This window comes from Myotis daubentonii, chromosome 2, assembly GCF_963259705.1.
Source record: "Myotis daubentonii chromosome 2, mMyoDau2.1, whole genome shotgun sequence".
NCBI classification, from domain to species: Eukaryota; Metazoa; Chordata; class Mammalia; order Chiroptera; family Vespertilionidae; genus Myotis; species Myotis daubentonii.
Window position 1 is genome coordinate 39,578,857 of NC_081841.1, and position 14,635 is coordinate 39,593,491.

Here is a 14,635-nt window from a genome sequence, read left to right on the forward strand (position 1 = left end):
AGGGGGGAGATGGAAAGGGAATCAATGAAAAACCTAGAAAGAAGGGGAAAGGATATTTAGCAATCTTTTTAGTCTAGTTCCAAGTTTTAGATAAGGTGTCTTCACATTATTAAATTCATCTTCAGTGATGAGCACCAAAACTTTTATTGGAAATACTCTTTTGTTGAAATGTTAGACCTGCCTCCTCTTTCTGGTTTCTTGGGCAATAACTGAATGTTCCTGCCATTTACTGGGATAGAACACAAGCTGGTTAAAAACAAGTCTTAGGTAAATCGATCTTGAATATGTATTATGGTTTATTGCTTGCAAGAGAATCCTCTATAATAAAAACCCAACATGCAAATTGTCCTCTTGACTAGGAGTTCAACCACTTCCTATGATGTGCGCTGAACACCAGGGGGTGGTGTGGAACATGGCGGGCGTTGGTGACACAGCACTGGCAGCCAGCGGCATGGAGGCACTGCAGGGCCCTAATGAGCGCAGGACTGAGGTGGGATGGTGGAGCAGGTGAGTGGGTGGCACCAGGCCAAGATGGGTGGGAGCTACTGGTTGCCAGGTGGGGGCCGATCGACCCGCAGATCCAAGCGCAGGTGACCATCAGCAGCAGCGGCAGGGGGAAGGTGGCCGGGGGAAGGGAGGGAGTACCCAGCCAGCAGTCCTACCAGTGCACAAATTTCGTGCACTGGGCCTCTAGTTGGTGAATACTAGTATATGGGAATGAGGACTTACAGTTGAGAAAACAAAGATTTACATCAGCAGCGATTTTTTTTAAAAAGCAGCTACTAGCCGAAACCGGTTTGGCTCAGTGGATAGAGCGTCGGCTTGCGGACTGAGAGGTCCCAGGTTCGATTCCGGTCAAGGGCATGTACCTGGGTTGCGGGCACTTCTCCAGTGGGAGATGTGCAGGAGGCAGCTGATCGATGTTTCTCTCTCATCCATGTCGATGTTTCTAACTATCTCTCTCCCTTCCTCTCTGTAAAAAAATCAATAAAATATATTTTAAAAAAAAGCAGCTACTAAATTAATGAACACAGTTTTATACACAGTCATAAAAACACCATACTGGTAATTATAGAGCAGCGGTTCTCAACCTGTGGGTCGTGACCCCTTTGGGGGTCGAACAACCCTTTCACAGGGGTCACCTAAGACCATGGGAAAACACATATATAATTACATATTGTTTTTGTGATTAATCACTATGCTTTAATTATGTTCAATTTGTAACAATGAAAATACATCCTGCATATCAGATATTTACATTACGATTCATAACATTAGCAAAATTACAGCTATGAAGTAGCAACGAAAATAATTTTATGGTTGGGTGTCACCACAACATGAGGAACTGTATTAAAGGGTCGCGGCATTAGGAAGGTTGAGAACCACTGTTATAGAGGAAATGGAGAGCAGAATACTCTGAAATACCACGTGTGTAGCCTATCCCTAATAAACATGCCATCTAAGAAGCAGAGGATCAGGATGCACCTGGGGCTGTTAATAGGATAGCAGTTTCGTTCTGTGTACAGGGAAAGCAGAAACCATCTAAAGGCAGAAGCAGAGAACCCAAGCGACAGGTGACTGCCAGTTCATTTCTGAAACTACCAAGTAAGATGCAGAAACATGGTTTGCCTAGTTCTTGGTTTGGGACAATTTTTTCCTCCTTTGGCAGGCGCGACGCAAGTTTTAATTGTTATCAGATGAGACGGTGAGTTAATTTTGGAATGTGTTGAATTCAGGGGCCAGTGGGATACCTGAGTCCAGTTGGGAAACGGACACCTGGGTCCAGAACTTGACTGATTTACATTGCAAACAGATTTAGATGGTACATTTATTAACATTACCATTATGGTTTAATCGCAGTTCAATGTAAGCATCATCAAGGGTGCATACTCTATTTGGCAAGCCACTCTGTCCGGCGCCTAGAAGTGTGAATGGCACTAATCATCCTAAAGGGCTTCCTAACTTTAGAAATACTTTAGAAATCAGAACTTGGCGTCCCCTGACTTCCAACGCGAGGTCAGGGCGCCCTCTGGTTTCTCCCCTCCTGCCCCTTTAAGAAGCGCAGGGCGGGTGAGCGGAAGCGCGGCTGGGAAGGAGGGCGGCGCCCGCACCGGGGTCACCGCCGCGGGGGGCCGCCGCCACGGGGCCCGCGCTTCTCCAGCCCCCGCTCGGGCTGCGGGGCCCGCGCGCAGCGGGGAAAAGTGCAGGAATAGACGCGCACGGCGAGTGGCGAGTGGCAGACGCGCCCTGCGCGCTCGCTTCCCGGGGCGCGTGAGCCAAGCCAGGTAAGCGGACGGGAGGACTGCGCGGTCCTCCTGGGGGGACACACGTGGTCACCGACGCTTGGGAACGGACCCTGGTGAACGGTCGCATTCCCCGATCACTTAGTGCACGTGCTGTCAGTGTCGTCCCCATAAGCACATACTCATAACCGATTGGTGCTGGGCTGGGAGGGGCAGGTGTGGTGTCCACCCCCAAACCCTCGCTCATTTGCTCTCCCTAAGCCTTGGGCTGGTGCCGTTCAAGGGCCAACCCAGTCCCTCCGAACAGGATTAGTCCAATGGGGCCTCAGGCCGCGAGCGACTCCCCAGATAGCGTCAGTTCTGACTCCCCCCTCGGAAGTCCAGCCTCCGTTCGCAGGCATTTCGTCCTGCCGGGTGGTTTGATATCCTGATTAATCGCAAACGTTTAAAAGTGGGAGCTTGTGCGTGAGTGTCTGGATTATTTTGAGGAACGGGAAGAGCTGCCGAGGCTTGCTGCCTGGCGCACTTGGCTGCCCTCTGTGGGCCAGTCTTGGGAAGCCGTCTCCACTTGGCACAGCCCCTCCGTTCCCCCACCCTCCGCCTGCACCCCCTCGTTCAGCGCCAGCCTGGCTCCTGGAAGGCAGTTGAGTTGCAGACCTGCTTTAAATACTTAGGTCGGCGACTTTCGGCCTTTTTCATCTTCTGGCACATATAAGCTCATTATTAGAAGACTTAGGCACAACAAAACAATACATATTTTGCCCATCTGACCAAAAAATAGGTATAATTTTGATTCATTCACACCAAACTATTTTGTGTTGGCTGTTGTCATTTTTTAAATTTGACAATCCAAGGAAAACAAGTCAGGTATTGCATGCTTTAAACATTCTTGAGGTACACCAGTTGAAAAGCGCTGACTTTGATGAATATAAGACTAAACCGTGTTTGCAGAACAGAGCAGAGGTCCCAAACAACTACGTGTGTAATTTGGGTTTAAAACTGCTGTTTCTGTCGTGGCGCTGCAGGGGAAGTAGTTGGTGATTCGCTGGACCCCGGTCCTGAAGACGAGGTCCGGCGACCCCTGGCCCTTCCTGCCTCACTCCCGCCTGCCTTTTCCCTCTATCTTCTGCCAGGATGTCGCACGCAGGCCTGGGCGCAGGTGTACCTCCTGGCAGCTATGGGAACTATGGCTCTGCTAATAGTGGATATAGTGCCTGTGAAGAAGAAAATGAGAGACACACCGAAAGCCTGAGGCGCAAAGTAAAGGCTGTGAAAGATCTTTCCATTGAGATAGGCCATGAAGTTAAAACTCAAAATAAATTACTAGCTGAAATGGAGCCACAATTTGATTCCACAACTGGATTTCTAGGTAGAACTATGGGAAAACTGAAGATTTTATCCAGAGGGAGCCAAACAAAGCTGATGTGCTATATGATGCTGTTTTCATTGTTTGTCTTTTTTGTCATATATTGGATTATTAAACTGAGGTGATGCAAGTGTGAGTTTGCAATTTGTTCCAACTTACGTGGCTTGGGGTGCCATTTTGGTAAAAAATCAGCATCAAAACACTCCTCATTTTCAAATACGACTTTTTCCATCGACAGTTACAGAATTTTACCTGTTTTATAAATCACATTACATAACACTGCTCTTTGAATGCTGTTTCTTAATGACTCATTTTGCCCCTGTTTTCAGGGGTATTGAGATAGCCAAAAGTCAGTCCATTGTTTTTCTATTGTTTGCTATCAGATTAAGTAGCAGGATAGTGTTCTGTTATCATAAACGTAGGTTATGTTCCATGTAAAGAAAATTAGTGGAAGAATAATAGAGTGGAGAGCCTGGTCCTGAGCTCTTGCAGTGATCAGGTTTGTGGTGGAATGGTAAGCGTATTTTCCTGAATGACATCAACCCTAACGCTGTACTCCCGTTTCCTCCTTGATTTGGTTACATTGTAGGCAGATTTCTTTTTACCTACGATGTTTTTCTAATAATTTTTTATTATATGACTCCTCTTCCCCCTTTGCCCAAGGACCTCATTCTTTAATAAATCTTATTATTTGGCATATTGTGAACCAGTATACTTGTTATTTTATATTAACTTTATACATACCATTGGCTTGGCTTAAAATAGCTTTATGATTTTAGCTACTTAGGCCATTTGGTTATCATTTGTGGCAGAATAATGTGAAGCTAAAGTAATTGCTAAGCTCTGACTGGAAATAACATGTTCAAGAAAATTAATTGTCTCTGCATTATTATGTGCTCAAAATAGATCATTGAAAGCACTTAGCACTGAACGTAGGGGTAAGAGTATTGTTGTCTTAATACAGTATATTTGTTTATAGAAAGCAAAACGAAGGTAGAATGTTGAGTAGAAATATTAAAATGTTCTTAAATACAGTGGGGCCTTGACTTACGAGTGTCCCGACTAATGATTTTTTTGAGATACGAGCCGTCTCTCAGCCGATTTTTTGCTTTGAGTTGCGAGCTAAAATTCGGGCTATGAGCCAGCTTCAGATACCCTACCGCTAGTTGGCGCAGCGAACGTCACAGTGAACGCCACAACATCAGCACAGCATCACATGTCATTGTGATGGTGAAAATTGATTTGACATACGAGTAATTTGAGTTACGAGCTCCGTCACGGAACAAATTAAACTCGTAAGTCAAGGCCCCACTGTACTCTGTATTGCTACTTTGGAATTTACTCATTTATGAGCTTTAAAAATAAATTTTTAATGAAATAAGTTGAAAAAAAATAAAACTCTTTCTCATTCCTACTTTTTCTTTTCAAGGTGGTTTTCTTTTGGAATAAGTCTTTTCAACCCAGGCTTGGTAACGATGAATCATCACATATGTATAGAAAGAGATTTGGGAGTTGATATTCTTTTATTACAATGAAATCCTTAATGTTTTTGTTTTTGTTTCGTTTTTTTTAAGGAAAAAGACCTGAATCTGTTCACATAGATGTTTTATGCTATGACAATCATTATTGAAATAGAGTGTGGTAAGTATAATTTGTACAGTTCTGCCTACAGAAAATTATGCTTCATTAGCCTCCATAACTCTTGGCTAGACTTCATAAAGGCAAAACTATGTTTGCCTGTTAATTAGGCTTATCCCAACTAAAATGCTAGCTTCTTAGACTTTTATTTTGTTCAGAATTGCCAAGCACAGTGCCTGCTTAAAGGTGACTAAATGTATGAAAGAACTTTATTTTTTTAAATTTTTTTAATTGATTTCAGAAAGGAAGGGAGAGAGAGAGACACACACACACATCAATGGTGAGAGAGAATCACTGACTGGCTGCCTTCTGCATACCCCCCCTACTGGGGATCGAGCCTGTAACCCAGACATGGGTTGACCTGAATCGAACCAGGGACCCTTCAGTCCACAGGCTGACACTCTATCCACTGACCCAAACCAGCTGGGCTTTTTTTTTTTTAATTGCACTTTATTTATTTATAAATCCTCACTCAAGGATATTTTTCCATTGATTTTGAGAGAGAGTGGAAGAGAGAGGGAAAAACAGAAAGAAGTATCAATGTGATAGAAACATGGATTGGTTGCCTCCTGCATGAGCCCCGACCAGGGCCTAGGCCAGGGGGGAGCCTGCAACCAAGGTATGTGCCCTTGACCAGAACTGAACCCAGGACCCTTCGGTCTGCAGGCTGATGCTCTGTCCACTGAGCCAAACTGGCTAGGTTATGTATAAAAGAACTTTAAAGGTATACCTTATTTTATGTAACAGGCATTGTTCCTGAAGATTTCTCTCAAAATCAAATGCTTGTACATTTGTCATTTGAAATTACTAAAAGGATTCTGTTGTAAAAAGACATGCTTTTAAAAGATTGGATTTTCCTAAATTGATGTACCAATGCTTTCATCTAAAATGAACTTGTACTGCCCATTGGGTTAGAGTGTTGCCCCATTTACCAAGGTTGCAGGTTCAATCCCTAGTCAGAGCATATAAGAATCAACCAATGAATGCATAAATAAGTGGAACAACAAATCAGTGTTTCTCTCTTGCTCTCTTCCTTCCTCTCTCTCTCTAAAAATCAATACATTAAAAAAATAAAATGAACTTGTGCTTGTGGATCATCTGCTACAGAGCTTACAGAGCCTACACTGTAATATTTTACTATATAACTAGAGGCCTGGTGCACAAAAATTTGTGCACTCGGGGGGTCCCTCAGTGCCGGGAGCCGGTCCATCCTTGCTGTTTCAAGGGACCTGGCATATATGGCATACGGTTCTTAATATGTTTGCTCACCTTCTTGGCGCTGTGTTTTAACCAAGGTCACCTCTCCGAGAAAGGTTGAATCCCCAGGTAGGGATTTTCCCCTGAAGTTAGGGAGGGAATAAAACCCCTCAACTAAGTGCCAGGCGGGTAGTTAATCACTTTAACTACAAACAATCATGCTTAAGCTACATAATCTTTACTCCCTGGAATGGAGATAAGAAACGCCCTAACCTTTGTAATAGAGATTGATAGGATTGAATCAACTGGTATAAATACAGATGTAACAAGACAGCAAGACACAGAACTCAGGAGACAGAACTTAGAAGACAGAACTCAGAACACAGAACTTAGAACACAGGGCTTGGAAGACAGGACCAAGAGAGACAGAGCCTAGGCACAGAACCTACACAGAGCATTCTCTAGAGACAGAAGAACTTCGCTGGCGAGAGCATGCCGGAGGATCCTGGACAGGGACTGGCCTCGGAGCCTGGAGGCGGAGCCTGGCGAGAGAGCATGGCAGGGGATCCTGGACTGAACCTGACTGCGGAGATTGGCAGGAGAGCCTGACTAGAACCTGGTGACTGGACCTGCCTGGAGAACCTGGACAGAACCTGGCTGGAGATCCTAAGCAGAACCTCTCTGGAGATCGAGACCAGAACTTGGCTGGAGATCCTGGCTAGGCTGCTGATCAACTGAACGCTGTCTCCGTGTCATCCTTCTTCGCCGACTCCGTCTACGCCTTTGGGGACCCCTGGACCTGCTGGGGCAGGACCCCGGCACCTCAGCCTGGCCAGTGCCCTCTTGTAGTCTGGGAACCCTTGGGGGTTGACCACCTGCTGGCTTAGGCCCGCTCCCCAGGGGATTGGGCCTAAGCTGGCAATCAGACATCCCTCTGGCAGCCCAGGAGCCCTCGGGGGATGTCCACTTGCCAGCAGGGAGCAGGCCTAAGCTGCAGTCGGACATCCTTAGTGCTGCTGAGGAGGCGGGAGAGGCTCCCACCACCACCGCTGTACTGGCAGCCATCAACCTGGCTTGTGGCTGAGCAGAGCTCCCCCTGTGGGAGTGCACTGACCACCAGAGGGCAGTTCCTGCATTGAGTGTCTGCCCCCTGGTGGTCAGTGTGTGTCATAGTGACCAGTCATTCCCAGTCGTTCTGCTGTTAGGGTCAATTTGCATATTACCCTTTTACTGTATAGGATAGAGGCCTGGTGCATGGGTGGGGGCCGGCTGGTTTGCCCTGAAGGGTGTTCTGGACCAGGATGGGGTTCCCGCTTGGGTGCCTGGCCAGCCTGGGTGAGGGGCTGATGGCTGTTTGCAACTGGTCACACCCCCTTCAGGGTGGGGTTCCCCACTGGGGTGCCTGGCCAGACTGAATGAGGGGCTGATGGCTGTTTTCAGGCTGGCCACAACCCCTTTAGGGTGGGGGTCCCCACTGGGGTTCCTGGCCAGTCTGGGTGAGGGGTTGAGGGCCATTTTCAGGCTGGCCAGCGACTGAAGCTTCCAGCCTCTCCTTTTTTTCTTTTTTTTTTTATTCTGGGTTTTGTTTAGCTTCTATAGTTGAAACTTTGTTGCCATCACTGGACCTGAGAGCTGCTCCTGCTCGTTCCAGCTCTGAGGCCACAGCCTGCTGAAAGCAGGTATCTGGGGTTTGTTTAGCTTCTATAATTGAAACTTTGTTGCTTTTGGAGCTCAGAGCTGGGCCGCCGCAGGCGGGGAACCTTGGCTTCCTCTATCACTGGAGCAAGCAAGCCTCCTGCTCGCTTCAGCTGCATGGCTGCAGGCTGCCATCTTGGTTGGGTTAATTTGCATATCACGCTGATTAGCCAATGGAAGGCGTAGTGAAGGTACGGTCAATTACCATGTTTGTCTATTATTAGATAGGATAGGATATGGAAGTGTTGGTGAGCCTTGGAATTTTCAGTATTATTTCTGTTTTTAGAAATCTAGAGATTCCAGTTGGGATCAAGTTGGCAGCCAGATCCTTATACTTTGCCCCTGAGGAGCAGCTCTTACTAGCGGCGGTGACAGAGCCTGTGGCTTGGAAAAGGACGGATGGCTTTGAGCCCAGGTTGGAGGACACTGGCACTGTGTCCAGGGAACCGCTGTGGTATCTTTCAGAAGGCCGTGAGAAGCAGCGGTCTCTCCTTGTTTCCCTGGGGCCACTGTCCCCGGAGAGGGAACGGGAGCTTTCTGGACCCTGAGATGAAGGCCTTCTTGGAGGAGAACACTGAAGTCACCAGCAGTGGCAGCCTCACCCCTGAGATCCGGTTGCGGCTTTTTACCCCCAGATGCAAGTTTTGGTGGGAAAGAGCTGACCTGTGGCCCCACAGCGATCCTTACTGGGCGATCTACTGGCCAGGAGGCCAAGCCCTGTCTAGGTACTGCCCTAACTGAAATGGGAACCTTTTAAGTTTGCAACAGTCCTTTCTCTTTTCAGCCCTTCCAACTCTGCATTTCCCCCCTGCCCGCCTCTCCCCCCCCCCCCCACACACACACAAACAGAAAAACCCACATTCTTCTTTTCTGAATTTTGAGGTTAAGCTTTTTTTTTTTTTTTTTTTTTTGGTTGCTTTGTTACATAGTTTTACCTTCTACTCCAAGCTTATCAAGGTATTTCCCCAAATACAGTCCTTTTCCCAAGAGAAGTCCTAGGGTCAGCCATCAAGACCAGAGGTAGCTATAAATATCCAGACCTTACACTGTTCTCAGGTTCATGGTTCATAATGTATGGCCAGTGCAGGGGTCCCAGATAGAACCTAAGGCCCCAGTCCTTCAGCTCTCCCAACCTAATCCTGTCAGTGATGCCCCTGAGGCCTCACACCCCTCCATCATTGCCTCTTCTCAGTGTCCTAAGCAGCGTTTCTCAACCTGTGGGTCGCGACCTCTTTGGTGGTCGAACAACCCTTTCACAGGGGTCGCCTAAGACCATCCTGCATATCAGATATTTACATTATGATTCATAACAGCAACATTACAGTTATGATGTAGCAACGAAAATAATTTTATGGTTGGGTCACAACATGAGGAACTGTATTTAAAGGGCCAGAAGGTTGAGAACCACTGTAAGGAAAGGAGACTGAATGGGCTGCTCAAGGACTCCCTCTTCACTAGTGGTTTATTGACATCTCAGGTGAACTCACGACTTGAATCTGCATTGTAAGGTCCCTCCTTCCACCTCTCCACACTGCGGAGCTCTTCTTTAGGAAATTTTCTCACATTCACACTATGCTTTTTATTAAAACACAGCTGCTGAAACAAAGACTAGAATTTTCAGCTTTTAATCTAGTCTTTGCTCTTGGATTGGTAAATGATTTCATCTGTTTATGCCTTGAGGTCACAGGGCTGGAAAACAAAAAGGCTAAGGACTTCTCTTTCACATGAATGGTATGGCCAAACAGAGTTAATGCTATACATAGTTTCAAATGAAAAGCAAAATGCAAACAGAGCTTTTGGGAGAAAACTGAGGACTGGAAAGCTTTCCAGGTGGCATCAAACAATTTCAATTTTCTGATGGTTGTGTTGCCAAATTTCCAAGCTTTACTCTTCACATCATATTTAAAAAGTACTGGCATTATAAGTGACTGTTTTCTATTGAAGTTATTGTTTATCAACTCCAAATATACAGTCAAATCCTTAAGAGGCTGTGTGAATCAGAACACAAACTGGTGACCCACAGCTGTATTCTGTTTCGCTTTTACTTATTGTGATGAGAAGAGAGTTGCTGCCTAGGCGTTTTACAGTGTGATAACCCTGCTGACACTGAACATGGGCATTTTTAAAGGATCTGAGTTTAGGATACCTGCTGTAAGTTCCCGATTTGCTTTTCCCAGGTAACCTTTTAGAATAACCACTTAGAGTTAAGTCCTGGAAAAGTTAGTGACCTCTGCCCAATTCACCTGTGCATCTCCCTCTCTATCTCCACTGTGACCTGGAACAGAAGACTGCCCTCCCCTCAGCTCATTGTACCTCCTTGCTTTCTGGGATCTGGAAGCAATAAATCTTGTGATTCTATTTCCTTTGTGGGTGTATTGAAACCACCTTCAGTCAAAATGACCCCCTGTTTTCACCTCCCCAAAGTGGAAGCTGCCATGCAGAGGGAGCTAGCCACCTGCTGCTCTGCTGTGGATGGCTTGGGTCTCTTCATTCACCGGGCCATACTCTGCATATTCTTAATTCAATACACCAGCTCTGGCTTCTCAACACACTTCTTTTTAAAAGTCAATTCCTAACATTTAAAACCTGAGAGATTTCATGTAAAAATATGCATTGATTTGAAAAACAGAAATCATCTCTGATAACATGGGATTTCTGTGTGGCAACAATTAGCTGAAGATGGGTAGCAGCTGTCCCTTTAGACATGGCATACACACCTCTACTTTGCTATAGTCCCCGCTATTCTTCATTATTCTAACACTAAGATCAAGTGTCTGTTGAAATTCATTATGTCAGTGTTTCCCACTCATCTTCAATTGTTTGGTAACTACTTAGCCCTGGTCCAAATTCTTTGGTTGAACTGGACTTTGATGGTCATTATAAGACAATTCAAGCAATGTAAAACCACTCTGATGAACAATCAAAAGGAGAAGTTGGATTTTGGCTCTAGTGTACTGAGTCCTGATTATAGTCGTATTTTGTCAGTCTGGATTCTTAGTTCTTGATCATTTCTGGGTCACAGTAAGTGTTCAAAACTTTTAAACAGTTGACTTGAAGCGCCTGATTAGTAACTGTGTGGTACTGTTCTTCACACATGCTGAAGAATAATCAAATGACTAGGTCCTCTCTCTGCCACCTTTGTCCAGCTCTTAAGATTGACATTTTGTCTCACTCTGGTCAGGCCAAACTTGCCAAGATCAGACCAAATTCTTCTGCTAAGTTCCATTATTTCTTTGTTCATTGAACCCAAAGAAATTACTTTCTTTTTGAATAGCTCTACTGAATTTCTCCCATGCTTTCCCCATTTTTTCTAACTTAGGTATCTTTTGGATAATCCTGATGTTGTCAGAGGAAAATCTGTGTTAGATCTCGGGAGTGGATGCGGAGCTACAGCTATCGCTGCTAAGATGAGTGGGGCATCGAGGATCTTGGCCAATGACATAGACCCTAGTAAGGATTTCATATTTAAAAATCTGTGAAGCTCATCCTGTTTTTCCCCTTCCAGGATAAATATCTATGATGCCTCAATATGATAGCCTATACCAGACAGATAAGTTTTAATTTTATCTGATTTTCTTCTAGTCTTCCCTTTCACTGAGGATCTAGTCCTTGAAGATCCTTATTTTATACAGGGGGCTCAGTTTTAACTTGCCATCTTGCTCAAGCCCAAGGCTTGTTTCCCTGTCTCCCAATAACCAGACTTTGTGGTTATTGAGATCAACAAATGTTCCTTCAAACTCCAACATTTCCAGGTGTGTTTTTGTTTGTTTTATATTCAGGATATCCAGTCATAGATTTGAAAATCACAATAAATAGCTTACATTGGCATTAACTTCAGGCTTTCTTACCTAAAAATATCTTTCAACAAAAAAAGGAAACCTGGCCGGTGTGGCTCAGTTGGTTAGAGTATCGTCCTGTACACTGAAGGGTGGCCTGTTTGATTCCCCCAGTCAGGGCACCTACACAGGTTCGATCCCTGGTCAGGGCGCATGCAGGAGGCAACTGATAGATGTCTCTCTCTCTCTCTCTCTCTCTCTCTCCTTTCCTCTCTCTAAAATCAATTAATACACACATACACACAACTTTGCCCTGGCCAGTGTAGCTCAGTTGGTTGGGTCATCCTGTGTACCAAAAGGTTGCTGGTTTGATTCTTGGTCGGGGCACATGCCTGGGTTTCGGGCTCAATCCCTGGTGGGGGCATGCAGGAGGCAGCCAATCGATGTTTCACTCTTACATCAATGTTTCTCTTTCTCTCCTTTTCCCTCCCTTTCTTTCTAAAAAAAAATCAATAAAAATATGTTTTTGTTTTTTTGATATATTTCTTTATTGATTTCAGAGAGGAAGGGAGAAGGAGAGAGAGATAGAAACATCAATGATGAGAAAGAATCATTGATCAGCTGCCTCCTGCACGCCCCTGGGGATCAAGCCCGCAATCCAGGCATGTGCCCTTGGCAGGAATCAAACCTGGGACCCTTCAATCCGCAGGTTGACACTCTATCCATTGAGCCAAGCCGGCTAGGGCTAGAAATATGTTTTAAAAGAATCTTTTTAAAGGGAGAAAACATTGTTAAGAGATATTATAAACTAAATTAATCAATAGGGAATTCAAACAGTCTAGTACTAGTATATACCAATTCATCATGTCCTTTTTTAAAGTTGCAGGAATGGCTATCACACTAAATTGTGAATTGAACCAACTGAAACCTTTTCCCATTTTAACCAAAAACATTTTGGATTTGGAACAAGATAAGTGGGACCTTATTGTGCTTGGAGATATGTTTTATGATGAAGACCTTGCAGATAGTCTACATCGATGGTTGAAGGATTGCTTTTGGACTCACAAAACTCGAGTACTGATTGGTGACCCAGGCCGGCCCCAGTTCAGAGGACACAGCATTCAGCACCAGCTGCACAAAGTGGTAGAATATTCGCTTCCAGAACCTACTAGGCAGGAAAACAACGGATTGACAACAAGCACCGTGTGGGATTTCCAGCCTTGAATTGTCAAAATGCTTCCAAGTGTGGATACACCTATGTTTGAAGAATGCAGTTCCTGTGAAATGGCAAATCTTGTTTCCAAAACATGAAGATTTAGACTTTTGTCATGTAACTAGTTCTGCATTATGCCAAATATACAATTCTTTATCTGTAATTTTTTTTCTAGTTTTACTGCTATCGGAATATAATTATAGAAGGCAGTAAGTGGTAGCAATACGTAAATTGGGGAGAGAATTAGATACTGTAGCTGAGTCGGTTTCTGTAATTGAGGACAACTATGTGATGTGTTGAATTAAACAAACAAAAATATAAAATATAGAAGACTATAGTATTTAGTACATAATAGGGTCTTAATGGACAACCAGGGGTAAAAATAAAGATTTTAGAATTTCCAACATATTCTGTACTGACATCATATGCCTCTTTATGGCTTACTAAGGTTAGTTAGAAATTGGTTATGCCACCACTACACATCCCAGGTTTATAGAATCTTATGTATTAAAAAAACAACAAACCACTATGATATAAGAGAGGAACAATGTGAAGGAGAATGTGTATAGAATACCACTATGCAAAAAAGATGTATGTATATATTGAGGAAAAGAATGAAGATAGGGCCCTTGCCAGTCTGGCTCAGTGGATAGAGCATCGGTCCTGGGTTCAGTTCCATTCAAGGGCAACCAATCGATGCAATGCTTCTCTCACTTTGTCTCTCCCTGCCCCTTCCACTCTCTAAAAAAATCAGTGGAAAAATATCCAATAAATAAAATTTGGGGGGAAACTTTTAAGTGATTTAAAAAAAAAGAATGAAGATAGGGAAAATACAAAATGGAGTCACTTTAACAGTATGAAGGTAAGGCATAAGGAAACAATTCTTTTTCTTGTCTTAACTAGCCTAGGAACGTAAACTTTTGAATTTTCCCGTCCTATATCAATGCCTGGACATTTATTTACCTTTGGGTACCCCTCCGACTACTCCCTAAGACTGAGGACGCCCATCCTCCAGACGCCCTGGCATCCAGCATCCAAACCGCTGACATCTGGCCGAGAACCGTCCTGGACCAGTCCTAGAGCTAAGAATGCAGGGCTCATTATTCTCAAGGATGTGACCAAAATATATTTATCCAATGTAAGCATCCAGCATCCAGACCGCTGACATCTGGCCGAGAACCGTCCTGGACCAGTCCTAGAGCTAAGAATGCAGGGCTCATTATTCTCAAGGATGTGACCAAAATATATTTATCCAATGTATTTGGTCTGCATCCATAATTCCTGGCTCATAGTACTCTAAACTTTTGGAATTTCCTAAACAATAAGCATCTTTTATTATAAACTAGGGGCCCGGTGCAGGAAATTCGTGCACTGGGTGTGTGTGTGGGGGGGGAGTGTCCCTCAGCCCAGCCTGCCCCCTCTCACATACTGGGAGCCCTCAGGCGTTGACCCCCATCACCCTCCAATCGCAGGATCGGCCCCTTGCCCAGGCCTGACGCCTCTAACA

General features: G+C 44.7%; 2 protein-coding genes across 2 annotated transcripts; both read left to right on the forward strand.

Moving 5' to 3' along the window:
• Positions 1-2,147: 2,147 nt before the first annotated feature.
• ETFBKMT (electron transfer flavoprotein subunit beta lysine methyltransferase) lies at positions 2,148-13,912 on the forward strand. Its single transcript, XM_059682497.1, has 4 exons — positions 2,148-2,285; positions 8,426-8,864; positions 11,459-11,589; positions 12,796-13,912. The coding sequence occupies exons 2-4, from the start codon at positions 8,539-8,541 to the stop codon at positions 13,137-13,139; spliced, it is 801 nt and encodes a 266-aa protein (XP_059538480.1). The 5' UTR covers positions 2,148-2,285; positions 8,426-8,538; the 3' UTR covers positions 13,140-13,912.
• Positions 2,170-8,477, forward strand: LOC132227428 (BET1 homolog). The gene is made up of 4 exons (XM_059682498.1): positions 2,170-2,285; positions 3,269-3,739; positions 5,184-5,250; positions 8,426-8,477. Exon 2 carries the CDS (start codon positions 3,378-3,380, stop codon positions 3,732-3,734), a length of 357 nt encoding a protein of 118 aa, XP_059538481.1. The 5' UTR covers positions 2,170-2,285; positions 3,269-3,377; the 3' UTR covers positions 3,735-3,739; positions 5,184-5,250; positions 8,426-8,477.
• Positions 13,913-14,635: the final 723 nt, after the last annotated feature.